General features: G+C 41.3%; 1 protein-coding gene across 4 annotated transcripts in view; it reads left to right on the top strand.

The window, feature by feature from the left end:
- ZCCHC2 (zinc finger CCHC-type containing 2) overlaps nt 1–15,971 on the top strand; it is a 63,441-nt gene that overhangs the window by 11,680 nt on the left and 35,790 nt on the right. For all 4 annotated transcript variants that reach the window (XR_012028469.1, XR_012028470.1, XR_012028467.1 and 1 more), the window contains exons 2-5: nt 3,599–3,710; nt 6,322–6,398; nt 8,635–8,706; nt 12,898–13,010. Coding sequence is in view for 1 of the 4 variants with exons in the window: in XM_072821474.1 (XP_072677575.1) it covers nt 3,599–3,710; nt 6,322–6,398; nt 8,635–8,706; nt 12,898–13,010 (374 nt within the window). In the remaining 3 variants the exon portion in view is untranslated. The remainder of the gene's footprint in view (nt 1–3,598; nt 3,711–6,321; nt 6,399–8,634; nt 8,707–12,897; nt 13,011–15,971) is intronic.

Here is a 15,971-nt window from a genome sequence, read left to right as displayed (position 1 = left end):
AAATTTAATCTTCATCAAAGGTCCAGAGGAAACGTATAGAACATTGTTAGATGAGCTAAAATAAACTCCATCTACAGCTTGATCTCAGTTAAAGTGAATGGTGGCCAATGTGACCTTGGTTCTCCATGGCATGTTAGAAGAGTCTCTGTTGGACTGTCCAGCCACTCGACTGTTTCACACTTTCCCGATTGGGAAATCTCAAGTCTCTAATTATGATAGATACATGTATAAAAGTTAAATCTGAGTAATTCTGGAACAAATGCACTGTCCAACCTGCCTGCATTACGGGACGTGGATTTGAGCTGACCAGGAGCTCTTAGAAGAGGCATGCCTTAGCACAGGAAAAGCTTTACTCAGATGAATTACAGAAAGAAGAGCGCACACATTCTTATGGTTTGTGTGTACCCGTGCATATTTTTGCAGGCTTAGTATTTTAAAATTCCATCTTCTTAATCCAAGCAGAGAAAAATTCTTCTTCTTTTCACCTGGTCCTGACACTTTCATCTAACTAGTCTTTGTAAAATGCCAGTTCTGGTATGTTCTCTATAGCACGTTTTCCTGGGAATCTGAACTTCATAAAGAAAGCGGGTGTGATTTCTTTCTATAAGATTCCATTAAACCGGTAGTTCTCAGATTTATGGCACCCCTCTGCCTTCTCTTAGGGGAGGGAGGGTATGTAGCATGAGGGAAGGGGAGACAGCAAAACGGAGAGCCATTCACTGTTGGGACCAGTAAACTTGATTCTGACCTCTGTAGCTCATGTGAAGCGTTAGATTAAATTTTAATTAAACTAATAAAATTGTACATTTCGCACATAGTTTCTAAACTTAGTCTAAGTGATTTTATGGCATTGATGCATGCTGAGATGGGGGTAGAAAACTTAGTAGATATTTCATGAGTTGATGAACGTAGGTCCTTGGGAGGAAACTCAAACTCCATTTTTCTCCTGAGGTTATTAAACTAGAGGCCTTTTCCTGGCTGTTATTTTTTTTATTTTATTTTATTTTATTTTTTTATTTATTTATTTTTTCCTGGCTGTTAAAGTACGTAATTTCAGACTTTAAAAATTTTATTTTGACTGTGAAGCAGACTGCTTTCTCTTGGTTGCTTCAATATAACATTTGTGGAGACAGCATAATAAAATTATTTTAAAAAATTTTTTTAAAAGATTTTATTTATTCATGAGAGACAGAGAGGCAGAGACATAGAAGGAGAAGCAGGCTCCTCGCAGTGAGCCCGATGTGGGACTTGATCCCCAGTCTGGGATCATGCCCTGAGCTGAAGGCAGGTGCTCCACCACTGAGTAAAATTTTTTACTTTTTATTGTGGGGGGGGGGGGAATATATATATACACACACACACACACACAACATAAAATTATATTTATTTAACATAAAATTTGTCATTTTAACACAGTTTGAGTGTATAGTTCAATGGCATTAAGTACTTTCACGTCATGCAACCATCCCCACCATCCATTTCCAGAATTTTTCATATATCTCAGGTTGAACCTCTATATCCATTAATCAAATCCTCCTATGCCCCCTCTCCCTCTGACCTCAGGGCCCTGGTAACCACTGTTCTACTGTCTGCCTTTATGACAGTGACCATTCTAGGTACCTCATGTAAGTGGGGTATACACTATTCTGTTGTGTGTGACTTACTTCCCTTAGCACAATGTCCTCAGGACTTCTCCATGTTGTAATATGCATTGGAGTTTTATTCCCTTTCTAGGCTGAATAATATTCAGTTGTGTGTATATGCCACACTTATTTGTTCATCCAGCAGTGGACATTGGAGCCTCCACCTTTTGGCTATTGGGAGTAACACCCCTGTGAAAAAAATGATTTGCTCAAGTCCTTGCTGTCTGCTCTTTGGAGTCTATGACACCAAGGAATGGAGTTGGGGGTCATGTGGTATTTGAGGACCTTCCGCGGTGGCAGCACTGTTCTACGTTCGTACCAACTAGTGCCCAAGGGTTCCAGTTTCTCCACATCCTCACCAATAGTTGCTGTGTTCTGTGTTTTTGGATACTAGCCATCTTAGTGGGTGTGAGGTGGACTATCATTGTGGTTTTGATTTCCCTAGTGGAAACTATTGTTTTTGGCATATTTTACATTTGGATTCGAAGGTGTTATTTTTAATTTATGAACCACGTTTGAGCAGCGTAGAAAAATAATTCTATAAAAAATAACTGGCATATCCAGCCAAACTCCTTCCAGTTAACACAGGTATTTGGGAGGATGACAGTGCTTTGTTTCTATTGATTTTTGAAGTACTTACAGCAATGTTAGGCCAATGCTGTTTTATTACTTTGTAGTGAGTGATTATATGGTCTGGATTAGGATAGGGGTAAATTTGTCGTTGCTAGAAGAATCCACCTTTTAAAAATCATTAATATTGAAAATTGGCAAATGCCATCATGCTAAATGCTTTGGAAGTTGGATTTGACGAAGAGATCTGTGCTGTCCTTCTCCTTAAGTGGTTCTGTGTAGACAGATACTTATTTCCTTGGGTTTCTACAGGAAGACAAACTATAAAGCTGAAGCTTAGTTCCCAGGAGTATCTGATGCGATGTTTTATTCCCAGAAATAGAGCTGTCAACTGGCAGCCCATACCTATTGTCAAGCCAGCTTGCATGATTAGACAGCAGAACAAAATATTTTAAGATTCTTGGGAAGTGTAGGGTCTCCTGTTTGCCTCATTTCTAAATTTACACGATTTTTAAAAATCTGTATTCTTGCAGATTTGTCAAATTGTAATTATCTCTTGAAACTGAGGTGTTCTGTTCTGAGTAGTATTTTGAGATTCTGAACATGAAGGGGTAAGGTGTGAGTTGTGATAAAGAACAGTTTTAAGGCGATTTTTCTTTTTTTGGCTTAAGCAGTGTGTTGTAGGAACAATATATGCAGGACACTGCTTCAGATCTGGAGAGCTGTGTCTAAGAGAAGCAGGCTCTTCCTGACTCCAGGGAGTAGTGCTCCCAGGAGTAAACCTTCCTCCAGTTCTCTGATGACAGTGATTCGCTGAGCAAACTCCGATTTAGAGCACCTAGTTGCTGTTAGGTGGTTTAACATTACTAATGGTAAACTCACTGTTCATACTTGTTCAGAAAGATTTGGCAGATATTGATGATCAGATATTGATCAGATCAGATATTGATCTTGTTAGACCATCACTAAAATGAAGTAGTGAATAAAAATTGCATAGTGATTAATGTAAAAAATAAAATTCCCTTATGTGGGGGGGTTAGCCTAAAATATATCCTCTTATATGTGTTCCTTTGATTCTGGTTCACTTTGGTTAGAATTGACATCACTGGGGATTCTGAGTAATAATGGGCAAATATATCCTAAGATCTGGGCCAATAAATAATTGATAAGACTATTATTATGAAATATTGATTCCTTTTCCTTACTGGTGAGTGCCAGTTTGTGCCTTTGTGCCCTTAGAGTGTAATCACCTATTTGATCTCTAAAAATTATGTTAAAATGGTTGCTCTTAAAAGTTTGAGACTTGACTCTGGTGTATTTGTGTGGAGCTTTTACTATTCTTAGTCTGTGGAGTAGATTAACATGTGCCCCTCTTTCTCACCTAGAATGATTCTGCCCATGGTGATTACACGCAAAGTAACGAGGCCAGTTTACTAGAACAAGCCCCAATACCTCATGATGGACTTCCTGTGGCACCTCATAGAACCCAGCGAGAAGGTATGCTATGTGGTTCATAAACTTATGGGGAAGGTTGCAGAGTGCTGTTTACATTGGTTGACTCTAACTCTTCTCGCTCTTTTTTGGAGTAGAGAAATCCTGCAGGACCTAGGTTCTGCTCAAATGCCAGCCCCACCCCTCCGCCCCCCCACTTTTTTGAGTCTGCATCTGGGCTCCTGCTTTGCAGCATTTGGCCCGCCCTGGCTTGTGTTTACTTGGTTCTGCCTTGTGGTTGACTGGCTTGAATCTAGTTGTGTACTTTCAGAGGGCTAAAACCTAAATGGATATAGTATAGTGCCTTATCTGGAGAATGTGCTCAGCATTTACTGAAAAAAGTTTTACAGGAAAGTTACTTTACTTTCACAGGAAAGTTCCCTGTGAGAAAGTGAAGAAATTTCTTTGCAAGCCCATGCTTCCTGCAGTAATGGAGTTTTCAAGAGGGTTGGGATGGGGGAATGGAAAGGACATTGTCATCTGAGAAGAAAGGAGTTCAGATGCTCACTTCTCTTCGTATTTGGAGAATCCATTAACCTGAGGGGGAAATGAGAAAATTGAAATGGAAAACCTAGATGCCACCTGGGTAGCCTAGGACGAGTGAAGCGTGCATAGTAAGCGTCATACTCAGTTACGGCAGGTTTGAATCAATATCATTTTGTCTCCTTTCAGTCCCAAGAATAATCCTTTTTGTGTAATATATTTTTCCTTATAGAGGAAATAGGTATGAATGTTTAATGTTTAAAAAAAAAAAGTCTACATAATTACCTATTCCAGACTATCTCAGACTATTAAACTACTTGACTCATAGACCCCTTCAACCATGCTCACTGCACATGCGAGTAACCTGAAGCAGAGTTTGCTTTTACAATGAAGGTCCTTTTTTTTCTTTATTTTTTTAATAAAAATATTATAGGGAAACAAAAGACTGCATCAAAATGCTAACAACCATAAGGTGGTACTATAGATGATTTTTCTCATGTTCTTTATTTTTAAATGTACATAATTTCTGCTGCTTAGTTTTAATTTAGGAGGACCGCAGTGTCTGCCATTACTGGCCATTCCTCACTATTTTCTTTTGTCTTGCTCATCTTGATTCTGAGAGATCATGGCAGGTGGAACCCACAGTTAAGGCTGAAGACCTAGCCACATTCTCTTACCCCAGAATGCCCTAGTGGTCCCCTACCCTTAGCCCATTGATTTGCAGAAGTAGAGCTGCTTTGTATTTTCTGAACATAGATTAGTTCGGATTTTTTTTTTATTAAATAGCATCACCCTTTACATAATTTAATAGAAAAGCTTTTGAAAACAGCAGACCCTCCCTGCCCCACTTTGGCCTTTCTTATACTGCAGCAGTTGTGAGGCTTTTCGGCTATGGCTTTTGAGATTTTCTTTTGTTTCCGTCCTCAGCATTTCTCACCCACTGAAGGGAAGTTATCCCAGAAGCCAGCCACCAAACGCCATGTATTTGGAACGTTGGCTCAAAACACTGGTAGTGGTATCTCCTTAGTCCATCAGGAATGCCCGCTTTCCAGAAAATTTCTGTACCTTATGTTTCCTGCTTTCTCATTGCTCACCACCTGTGATCTATTATAATCTTAATTCTTCTGTATACTTCTGTTACTTTGTAATTCTACTTCATATTTTAACCTCTTCCTCTCCAAATAAATCCTTTCCTTTTCTTCTCCATCTCCCATCCCCTGAATTTAACAGTGACCCTCATCTGTTGAGTCCCCCTCCTAACTTCCCTGTGACCTTTCTCATGTTCATTACTACCAGTCTCATTATTGCGTACACGCTGTCTCTTCTATTTATACCCCAGGGCAACAGTTTTTCTTTTTCTTTTTTTTCTTTTTTTTTTCCCCCCTCACGTCCCTATGTAATGGTTAGTAGACTGGCTCTTTTCAATTTGTAAAGATACTTACTTCCTGAAAGATACTTCTATTGAAGGATATGTTAAGTGAATAGTTTAGAGGTTTGCACATTTGCTTTACTTCATTAACAAAGCTTATCATCTTACCTTGTTCAACTCAGAGTTATTCATGTAACTTATGACCACTATTTTATCTGGGCAATAAATTGTGAAAAATGTTGCTATAGTGAACCTCTACAGTTCATTAATAATATTAAGTTTGTAACATCATTATATGGTATTAAAGATCATGTTGAGAACAATTTTTAAATTCCCAATTGGAAAGAAATTTTTATCAGTTTTACATATTACGTTTGAAGGTTTTTTCCAGTTAAAAACTATACTTTCCAGTTTACACCTACTATGCATAAAAAATTGAATAAAGTGCTCTATTTATGGTAATTGGAATAACAGGCAGTTTTGAAGCTTATCCTCTAGAAAAATAATCTTTCCTATAGGTGATTGATTGGTGCTTAAGACACTGGGAACTACTGAGGCACTTGGCCCGCTGACTGGATTTAGAACAAAATTCATGCATGAATGCACGTTCCTGTGCTTCTGCGTTTTTTGGGATTTTGTTTCATGATTTAAGATCAGTAGTAAGGATGAAGGTGACTAGCTTAATGGGTTAGCATTTTTCAGATTGGGGACCTGAAACCTGCGTCTGGTCTCATAGAACAAGTCCACATGTTTTCTTTCTTTCAGCTGTGCACATTGAGAAGATAATGTTGAAAGGAGTCCAGAGAAAAAGGGCTGACAAATACTGGGAATACACCTTCAAAGTAAGCCCCTTTGCCCCCTACAGATGTCTTGTGTACGGTGCTAAATGACCTTTTGGGAAAAATGAAAATTGACCTTTGGAAAAACAGGTTTGCTAACTTAAAAAAAAGCTGTACGTATACATACATTTGTCTTAATGAAGATGTCCTGTTTTCAGTCTGTCCTGCATGGTTTGCCAAGGTTTTAATCATATCACATTAAAGTTAACTAATGATTTTATTAAAAAAAGTAAGAGCCTTCGTTAGAAGGTGTAAGATGTATCTTTAAAAGTGAAAGTAAACGTTTTCACTAGTAATTTTAAAATCAAGATCATGGGCATTGTCTTTTTCTGGCATGGTCTTCCCTGATTTTTTTTCTCCTCCTCTTCTTTGCTCCACAAAGCTTCTCTTCCCTGGCCTTTGTTGCCATGTCCTTTCCTGTCATTCTGCCCATCAGACAGCGGTCTCATTAACCGTAGAGTCCAGCTTTGTCGCTCCCCATGCCTCCTTCTCATTTGTTGACTGTCACGTGGATTCCTTGTCCACACTTCCTTCTTCCTCCCTGTTGGGCATTCACTGTCCAGCCCTTCCTCCTGAGATTGGACCGAGCACCTTGAAGCCAAATGGGCCGACGCCACATTTCTGTGCTCCCTGACTTCAGTTCCTCCCCAAAGGTATTGCTTGCCAGACTTCTCTTGAAGTGCTTTCTCACCAGCCAGCAGAATGTGTGGCTGTTCACTGCAGGCATCCCACGGGCACAGATTTCACAGAGTCTTCTGTTTGGGTTACGTGTTTTTCCTCTCCAGGAGGTTATTAGCCTGTGGAGAGTGAGAATCTTCATCCTCTGTCATCCCACCACATTTGACTTGCTTATTAGTATGTTTACTGAGTGATTTTCAGAACTCTGGCTTCTGCTCTATGGGAGAAATAGCCTCAGTTTGCACATTTCAGGTCCTTATCTCCACATCATTCACTTACCGTTTTTATAACACATGGCACAGGCCACTGTGCTCTCTTCTTTCCATTTACACTGGTTCTCCTTCTGTTGCTGGAGTTCTTAGCTTGTTCCTTCCTCAGAGCCTTTGTCATCCCCAGCTCTGGAACAATCTTCCCCAGACCATTGGCACAGCTCACATCCCTTCAGCTCCCCAGCTGATTCGAATGTTCCCGCCAGTGAAGTCTTCCTCTGCACCCTTCCATGGTGCTGTCCTGATCCTGCACCAGGCCCTATTCACTCGCTCTGGAGCCCTGATCCCTGAGGGGATCTCTTAACCATTCATTTGTCGTAATCTGTCTCATGCCCTAGAGCCTGACCTCAGCCAGAAGAGAGACTTCACTGTCTTGTCCACTCCTATGTCCCTTTGGCTGAGAACAGTGTCTGACACAAGTAGCTGCTCATCAAACATTCACATAACTAAAAATCATATAAAAGATATGCCAGTTAATAAGGGTATTTGCTCTGAGGGTTGGTAGATAAAATTTCATATCTGTGTTTAAATATCTGATTAGTAATGGTATGATTAGTTGATAAGACTTAGGTATTTGCAGAGTTCATATTTTACCTGGCTCAAATAATTGTAAAGTAGCCAGCATGAGTGGACTGAGATCAAGTCCACTGAATTAGAAGTATCCAAGAAGCAAAGGGGCATAGAGATTCCAGTCTGGCTCTTCTTACTTAGGGTCAGATCTATGTAAGTTAAACGCTGAGCATTTTAGTTTCTCCATCTGAAAATGGAAGGAGTCATACCTGCCCCATCTACCTTAATAGGATTTTAAAGAATTGAGATAAAGATGAAATCTCTTCATAAGCTATAAATCCCATAAAAATACAATAGAGTACTATCAAAAGGGGGCAGTAAACTCTAGTTATTTCTCTGAAGCATTTGTATTTAATAAGTTCCAGGAGATAGAATTTTTATCTTTCTTGGTATATAGATCTATACTGTCAAAGTGTCATTTTAGAGTTCTGCAACTTTTCCCTTTTGAAAAATTACTAAACTATAGTCACGTTTTAAAAGACAACTTTTAAAAAAAAGCGATTTGAAAGGAATTCTTAAAAAGTTTTTTCAGTAGAGTCTGTCAATGTGCCATTAATTTTAACAATTTGAGGAAATTACTACAATGCCAGATTAACTTTATATTTTTAATTGTTAATCTTAATAAAATTTAAGTTAAGGCCCTTTGTTTTACACATGGCTTTTTTTCAGCCGGTTCCCGCCTAAGAAATAACCATATAATATGTGTGTTTTTTTTAAATCAGGTAAATTGGTCTGATCTTTCAGTCACAACAGTAACAAAAACCCACCAAGAACTACAGGAATTTCTACTGAAGGTAAAAGTATAGATTTTGTTGTTAAAATGATTTTTTACGTAATATATAGAATCCCAAACCTCATATCAAAATAGACACCAGGAAGATTTAACCACATATATAAAGGTTGCCTTAGAACTCTCCATGAACGTTACCTGTAGAAAATGTCATGTTATTCTAAACCTAAGTTTTCTTATGTTACCAATATAAGGAAATGAATGAAGGGTTTTCCACATTAAAAAAAAAAAAGAATGGAACCTGATTCCTAGTTCCTTGCCGAGGTATATTTAATGGTGGCTGCTTGGAAGGGTACTTCCTGTGAGAGTGCGTCTGCAAAGTGAGAGGCCTGTTAGCATTTGTTGTGGTTCTTAGACCTCACAGCTCTTCGGCTCCCTCTGTGGACTCCCTGAAATCCATGTCCCTTGGTTCCTTCTTTGAGTTCCAGCTTCCCCCACCCTCTCCCTGGTGATAGATGCTCCCTAGTATTGAGAGCACGGGATGATGGAAACATCTTATGCAGATTTGCGGAGGTAAAAGGTATCTTAGATCATTGTGTTCAAACTCTTGCCTGTTTCTTTTACACCAATTTTATTTGAAGCGCGTATGCATACAGCTAAATGTTAAAAGGAGGAAATGGGTTTGAATGGTTAACCAGTACATTAGTATTTCTCAATAAGGAAATATATTTTAAATTTATTGCGCATAAGGAGACAGGAAGTCCAGAAACAGGAAACACTCCCAGCTCCATCACTAACTTTTGAGTGAAGGTCTATGTAGTTACTGAACCTGTAACATCTGCAATGTTCAGGACCGTGCTGGTTTCTAAGTTGTCTATTTGTCGCCATAAGTTTATTCTTTCAGATCACGTGGGTCTCCGTTCTGAAAGCTACAAGACACTCTTTGTCACCAGCTTGCAGAGCTTTGAGTAGCATGGTGGGTGTTGGCTCTGAGGAGGATGTAGTTTGATGTGCTGTTGCAGCATTAGTTCTGCTAACAGGGTTAACTAATACCCAGGGACAATTTGCATGCTTTCCTGCAGCTTATTAAAAACCAGGCCCTCCGGGTGGAAGGCTGTGAACTCCTGCTGCTGCTTCAGGATAGTGACCTAACTGCATGTAAGGGGGGGGCAGTCATTAGTCGACAGTTGCCTAAAGTCACATGTGTGTGACCTGTTAGTTGTAGGCAGCCCGGTGAGGAAGGAGAGAATCCTGGAAGGAGCGGGGATGTGAGGGCTGCCCTCCAGAGAAGAGGTCATCAGCTCCCCAAAGGAGAAACTAGCTACTGGTTCACTGTCTGCCTGTTGAAGAAATTAGGAAGGGCTGGCCCGTCCCGTACCACCGCCACACCTGCGCTTGTAAAATCTCTTCTATTTATGTCTGACTTCTCTGTTTCAATAGGATAAAGTTAACCAAAGCTTAAGGACAGGTCATCCTGGGCAGGTGTTATTTGGGTTGGAGAGCAGTGCACTTCGTTTCTTTTTCTTGTGTTGCCCTTTCCATGACAGAGTTCTAATGCTGGAAGCTAGGTTGCAGGGAGGTGGAGCTGGGGCTGAAGGATCCTGTGGTGTGGGGTCAGCACGGTGGGCTCCAGTGCTGTCCACGCGTCGGTGTGGGGGTGCTGCCACCAACTTGTCCCGTTTGGGGCAAGAGGCTTCAGCAAGAGCGCATGTGACTGAGCACCAGCCTTGGGCCTGGCACCAGCAGAGTCTCTCCTGTTGGGGTTCCCTTAAGCTTCAGCTGGCTCTGTGTCTTGACAGATTTCTTTTTTTTTCAATCGTACAATTTTTTCTGAAAGCTTAAGTGCTTTAAAAAAATAAATAAATAAAGGAGCCCCCTACAGCTAATTCGCTCTTCAGAATTATGGTAGTTAATGATCCCCCTCATAAGTCAACTTTTGAATATAGAATTTTTCTAAAGTGGACAGATGCCTTCTCAAGTTATATGAAATAATTGTCAACATTTTATACTTCCAGAAACTAATCACCTATTATAAAACATCCTTTCAGGTTTACCGAAATACTTTTACTCCTTTTTTCCTTTCTTTTAAAATCATCTACAAAAGTTAAGAACAAAAGTGTCCTTTTGACAACCTGTACATACTAACAACCTTTAACTTTTGTAGATGCTGTTTAACTGCACTTACTGTTTGCTATAATGTGGAAGAGTGAGTTTGAGGTCAGTGCTTTCAAATCCTTATTCCCCCCATGTATGTGGCAGCCTCTGACCCCGCATCCAGGCCCCCTTCCTCTGCTGCTTAGAATGTGCATCTGACACCTGTCTGTTCCTCATTGCCAGACTGGAAGCTCCATGGAGGCAGGGTTCTTGTTTCTTCTTTCACTGCTGTATCCACGGTGCCTAAAATAGTACCAAGGACAGGGTTGGGGTCTGAGTATTTGTTGATTGAATGAGTGATGAATGAGAAGAGTTACAAAAAACTAAATTGTAATGATGGCTCTCCATCAGGCCTCGGAGTTTTTAAAGAGAAGCTTGTGGAAGCAAGGAGAAATGCTTTCCAGCACTCTGCGCTGGTTGGTGCAGGGCTGAGTGGAGCCCGGAGGTGGGGGGCTGGGTCCTAGACTGAAGACTGAGAGGTCAGGATATTCAGAAGTGACTAGAATAGAAGAGACATGATTTAAAGCTATATTTTTAGCAAATATGCCTTCCCCTAGGACTGGAAATAGTCCTTGGAAATTGAAGATAAAAATCACTTGAAAATAAAGCATTTTGCAAGTACCGATGACTATACATCTGCACTCTGCCCCATCACGTGAACGGTCACTGACTCGAAGGTGAAAATGTATGTACTCTCGCCTTCGATGCTTAGAAGAGCCATCCGTGATTCCATAGTGGAAGCGGACTTCTCTACTGAAGCTGGTTTTCTTTGGCTGTGTGCAGATGTTCAGGAAGTACCATGTGTAAAATGGGTGTATATATACTATGGGTAATATGAATAGGCCTTAGTGACCTTAATCTGTATTAAAATAACATGAAAATGTAAGTATTGAAACAGTCATTTCTTTGGGAAATTTGTAGATTCAGAAGTTGTTTCTTCCCGGTGTACTGGTCAGAGGACTTGCTTTCCACAGCAGGTGTGCAGAATGCCAGCAGAGCCTTCAGCCTCACCAGGTTATGAAAGAACCAAAAAGAAGTTCATTCTGATAAAACATCTTGATTCCACAGTCTAGCTGCCTGAATTAATATTACTTTTTGCTGTCTTTATTAAATATTCCATTTCTGAATCATTGACCCAAAATACATATTTGTTGAAAGAATACTTGCTTTGGATTCTTCAGTTAAAGATCAATACATAAACTGATGATTCGTGTAGATGGTTATGTTCCTACAGCTCCTTAGAGATCACGTTAACAGTTGTACTCTTAATTTTAGTGAAAGTGCTAATAATTCAGGAGTTCATTGCAAAGCCTAATTATCAGAAGTCAAATTTAAAATTCTTGAAAGACTTGGAAAGTTAACTTTACAAATGACTGATTTATTAGGAATTTTAAAAAGTAAGCTAGTTAATAAAATGACTTAAAATTTTGTTTTTTAAATAAAACTCTTCTTGGCCAAGTGACAATTTTTTTGTGGTTTCTGGTACATCACTTTAAGGGCACTTCCTTTATAGGCTGAGAGAAAGGTTGCTCACCCTTCAATTAGTGCTTTTTATGTAAGCAAGATTGAGGGTTTTTGCCCCATCTTTCACACCCAGTTCTTTATTTGGTGCATAGCACTGGTAGTCTGACATTGCCTGAGATTCAGATGTGAAACGAGGCACAAAGGTGATAACTGTAAAGGCAGGGATAACACCTCTCAGAATACTATTTGAGGATTCAAATAATTGTAGCTATGCTATGCAAAATGTTGTTCCATTTAACTAAAGCACTTCAGTGTGGATGTCATTTTCGTGTGGCCTGTGGCACTTGGAATGTGAGGGATCTGCAGGCACGTCCCAGAAGCATGCTGAATGCTGCTGGGGTTCTTCTGCACCATCGCAGAGCCCTGAGGTGTGCCCAGAAGGCAGAAGACTGTTTCCTAGTAGAAAAAGCTCTGTTGCTTCAGTATGGGGTCTGGCGTCATGAAGATTTAGAGAAGGAACTGCTTTGGGACCATGACCGAGCAAGAGACATTTATCTTCCTTTTATGCCTCTGGTTTGTAACATTCTTAGCAGCAAGTAAGAAACTTAACATTGGCCTTGCTGTTTTTCTTTTCTAGCTCCCAAAGGAAGTGTCTTCAGAGACTTTTGACAAGACCATCTTAAGAGCCCTGAATCAGGGTTCATTGAAAAGGGAGGAACGGCGACATCCTGACCTAGAGCCCATCCTAAGGTAATGATTTACTGACGCTGTCAGAACGATGACACAGACAAGATCATGGGCGGGGGAGGACTTAGAATGGAGGTTTTTTCCCTGTGGAGTACTTTTTAAGATGGGCTTCTTATCCATATGTTATTTGGGTCTGGGCTCACACTAGGAAACATCAAACAAATTACTTTTATCACCAGACGCTTTGGCTCTCTGATTAAAAAAAAAAAATGCTTTTAAAATATGCAAGCAGTGAACCTCCTGTTTTCTCCATAAGATATTTACTGAAAGAGTTCCTTATCCAAGAGCTCAACTTTAGAGATGTTCTCTGTTTTAAGTTGTCAGGTAAGTAAGAAGATTAGGCTAATGGGTTGGAGAGTAAAAGACGATTAACACTCCCTGAACACCTGTTCTTCTGGACAGCGGTAAAGTTACAGTGGTGGCGAGCCGGGCAGGGCGGAGGGGGGTCAGCTCCCAGAGCATCCTGCGCGCCTGTGGAAGGAAGAAGAGGTGAAGACACAGGCGGCACCAGCTCTCTGTATGGGCAGGACGGGTGTGGACATGGGTAGATATGCTTGTTTCATGATGGGAAGTTGAGGGATCTCTTGCCTAACGGCTTACATTTTTTTCCCAAAGTAAGAGTTTGCTGAAGAATGGCTACGCTGAGGATGGGGGATCAAATGTTTGGGAGCAGAAGGAACTTAGAGTGGTCGCGTGGGGATATGGAGAACAGCCTGATCAAAGAAACCTCTTAGGTCGGCCAGGACGTGGAGTCCATTTGCCATTGGAGATCAGTAAATTATAGTGGTGTTGGTCTGTCCTGCTGTGTAGATTTTTAACAAAATCCTTCCCTCATTTCAGGCTCAGGTGTTGGGAAAGCAGATGGGTTGGATAAAGACTTTCTTGGGTGTGATGAAAGGACAGTGGGGCAGAGGAATTTAGGGAAGAGTGTGCAGGGTTTAAGAACAGACGAATGCCCAGAGTGAACATAGGTGAGTCAGACAGGAGGGTGAGCCCCGGTTGAAAAATGGGTGTCCTGGAAGTAGGCAAGTAATTAAGCAGGTTAGAGCGTGAAATGTCTGGGTTAGGGAATCCTGAGGTGAAAATGTTCCTTGGGGTCGTCAGAGGTGTGGGGCATAGTTTCGGTAACTTAAATTGCTGCACTCACCCCTCTGTGAGGGGGCTCCCGTCAGGAGAAAGAAATTAAGGCATTAATGGCCAAGCAAACAAAATGCTGTTTGACTGAAAACTTGGAGTTACTAGTAAGTCAACCAAGTAAAAGCAGTGTAGGGACCCAGGTAGCTTGAGTCCAGGGTTGCAGGGGACTCCCTGCCTGTTGGGGCCCGTCTGGGAGGGAGCCCCGAGGAGGCAGGGAGTGGGCGGAGCCCTGGCTGTCCCCTTCCAGCGGGGCACCCAGCGAGGGGCAGGGTGGGGCTGGGAGCAAGGGGTGCGTGTTTGCTCCTCGCTGGAGGGAAGCAGAAGTCTGGGAAGGAGAGTGTGTGTGCTGGATGACAAGGGCCCAGGAAGAGCAAAGGCAGAGGAAGTCCCTGGGGAAGAGGCAGCCACACAGGGCCCGAGCCTTGGCTGCTCACCTGCATGGAGCCCAGGTGCGCTGGCGCCATGGTGGCCGGGAGCGGACTCAGCCAGAGGGGGGGGGCTGAAAGGCAGCTTCAGGGGGTCCCCAGCCTCACAGCCCCCACCTCCACCGGCTGGCGGGGCTTCATTCCAAGGAAGGAGGTGCACATCTGTTCATTGAAGAGCCTGGGTGTAGGGGGCCTCTCAGACGGCGCAGTGGGCAGGTTCAGAGAGAATGGGGAGCAATGGGGAGTAGGAGCAATGGGGAGTGGTCACGGGGCATCCCAGGGATGGGACCGGGGAGGTCACATGATGGTGGTGAGGGAGAATTGGCTAAATTCCTGGGTCCCCTGTGCTATTCAAAAGTCAGTGAGCCGATGGGGCACCTGGGTGGCTCAGCAGTTGAGCGTCTGCCTTTGGCTCTGGGTGATCCCAGGTCTTGGGATCCAGTCCCACATCAGGCTCCCTGTGAGGAGCCTGCTGTTCCCTCTGCCTCTGTCTCTGTGTGTCTCTCATGAATAAATAAAATCTTTAAAATAAATAAAAATAAACTATTTGCTAATTTGATAGAATGATTATTGCATTGGCTTAATCTTCATTTCCTTTATTAGTGAAATTCAGTATCTTTCTGTAAATTTAGCCATTTGTATTTTGTAAGATCATCTGTCCTTTACCAGTTTATCTTTGTGGGGTTTGGTGTTTTTAGATTTTTAACAACTCACCTTTAGTGATACAGGATTTCCTAGTGATGATCTTTTAGATGAAGTTTAAAATATTATGTTAAATTTGTCAGTCTTTGTTTCTGTGTTTCTCTTCACGCATACAAAGTCATTCCCAGATTGTTTGTTAAATGTTAGGGACATTTCTGTAGCCATATGGGGGAAAAAGTTAGGCTGGAACCATATGTCATTCCTTACATCAAAATTAACTCTAGATTGCTCAGAGATTTAAATGCAAGAAAGAAAATATGAAATTTATGTGTATGAAAAATTTTTCGAAGTATCATGCAATACCTAGACACCATTAAAAATGGAAATTCAGATACTCAGAAATCAAATTTCTGCATGATATAAGGAAAATATAAACAAAGTAAAGACTAACCTCAGGTTCAGGAAAAATACTTGCAATAAATTCTTTCTTATTAAAAAAAAAACCTCCTGGGCAGCCCGGGTGGCTCAGTGGTTTAGCATCGCCTTCAATTCAGGGTGTGATCCTGGAAACCCAGGATCGAGTCCCATGTCAGGCTTCCTGCATGGAGCCTGCTTCTCCCTCTGCCTGTGTCTCTGCCTCTCTCTCTCTCTCTCTCTCTCGAAAAAATAAATAAAATCTTTACAAAAAAACCCTCCTAAAATCAATAAGATATTGAAAACGAAGAGTCCAAAGCAGTGAGAAAAACGGGAACATACATGA

The sequence above is a fragment of the Canis lupus genome, chromosome 1 (genome assembly GCF_048164855.1).
Source record: "Canis lupus baileyi chromosome 1, mCanLup2.hap1, whole genome shotgun sequence".
NCBI lineage: Eukaryota > Metazoa > Chordata > Mammalia > Carnivora > Canidae > Canis > Canis lupus.
This window is presented reverse-complemented; position numbering and strand designations above follow the sequence as displayed.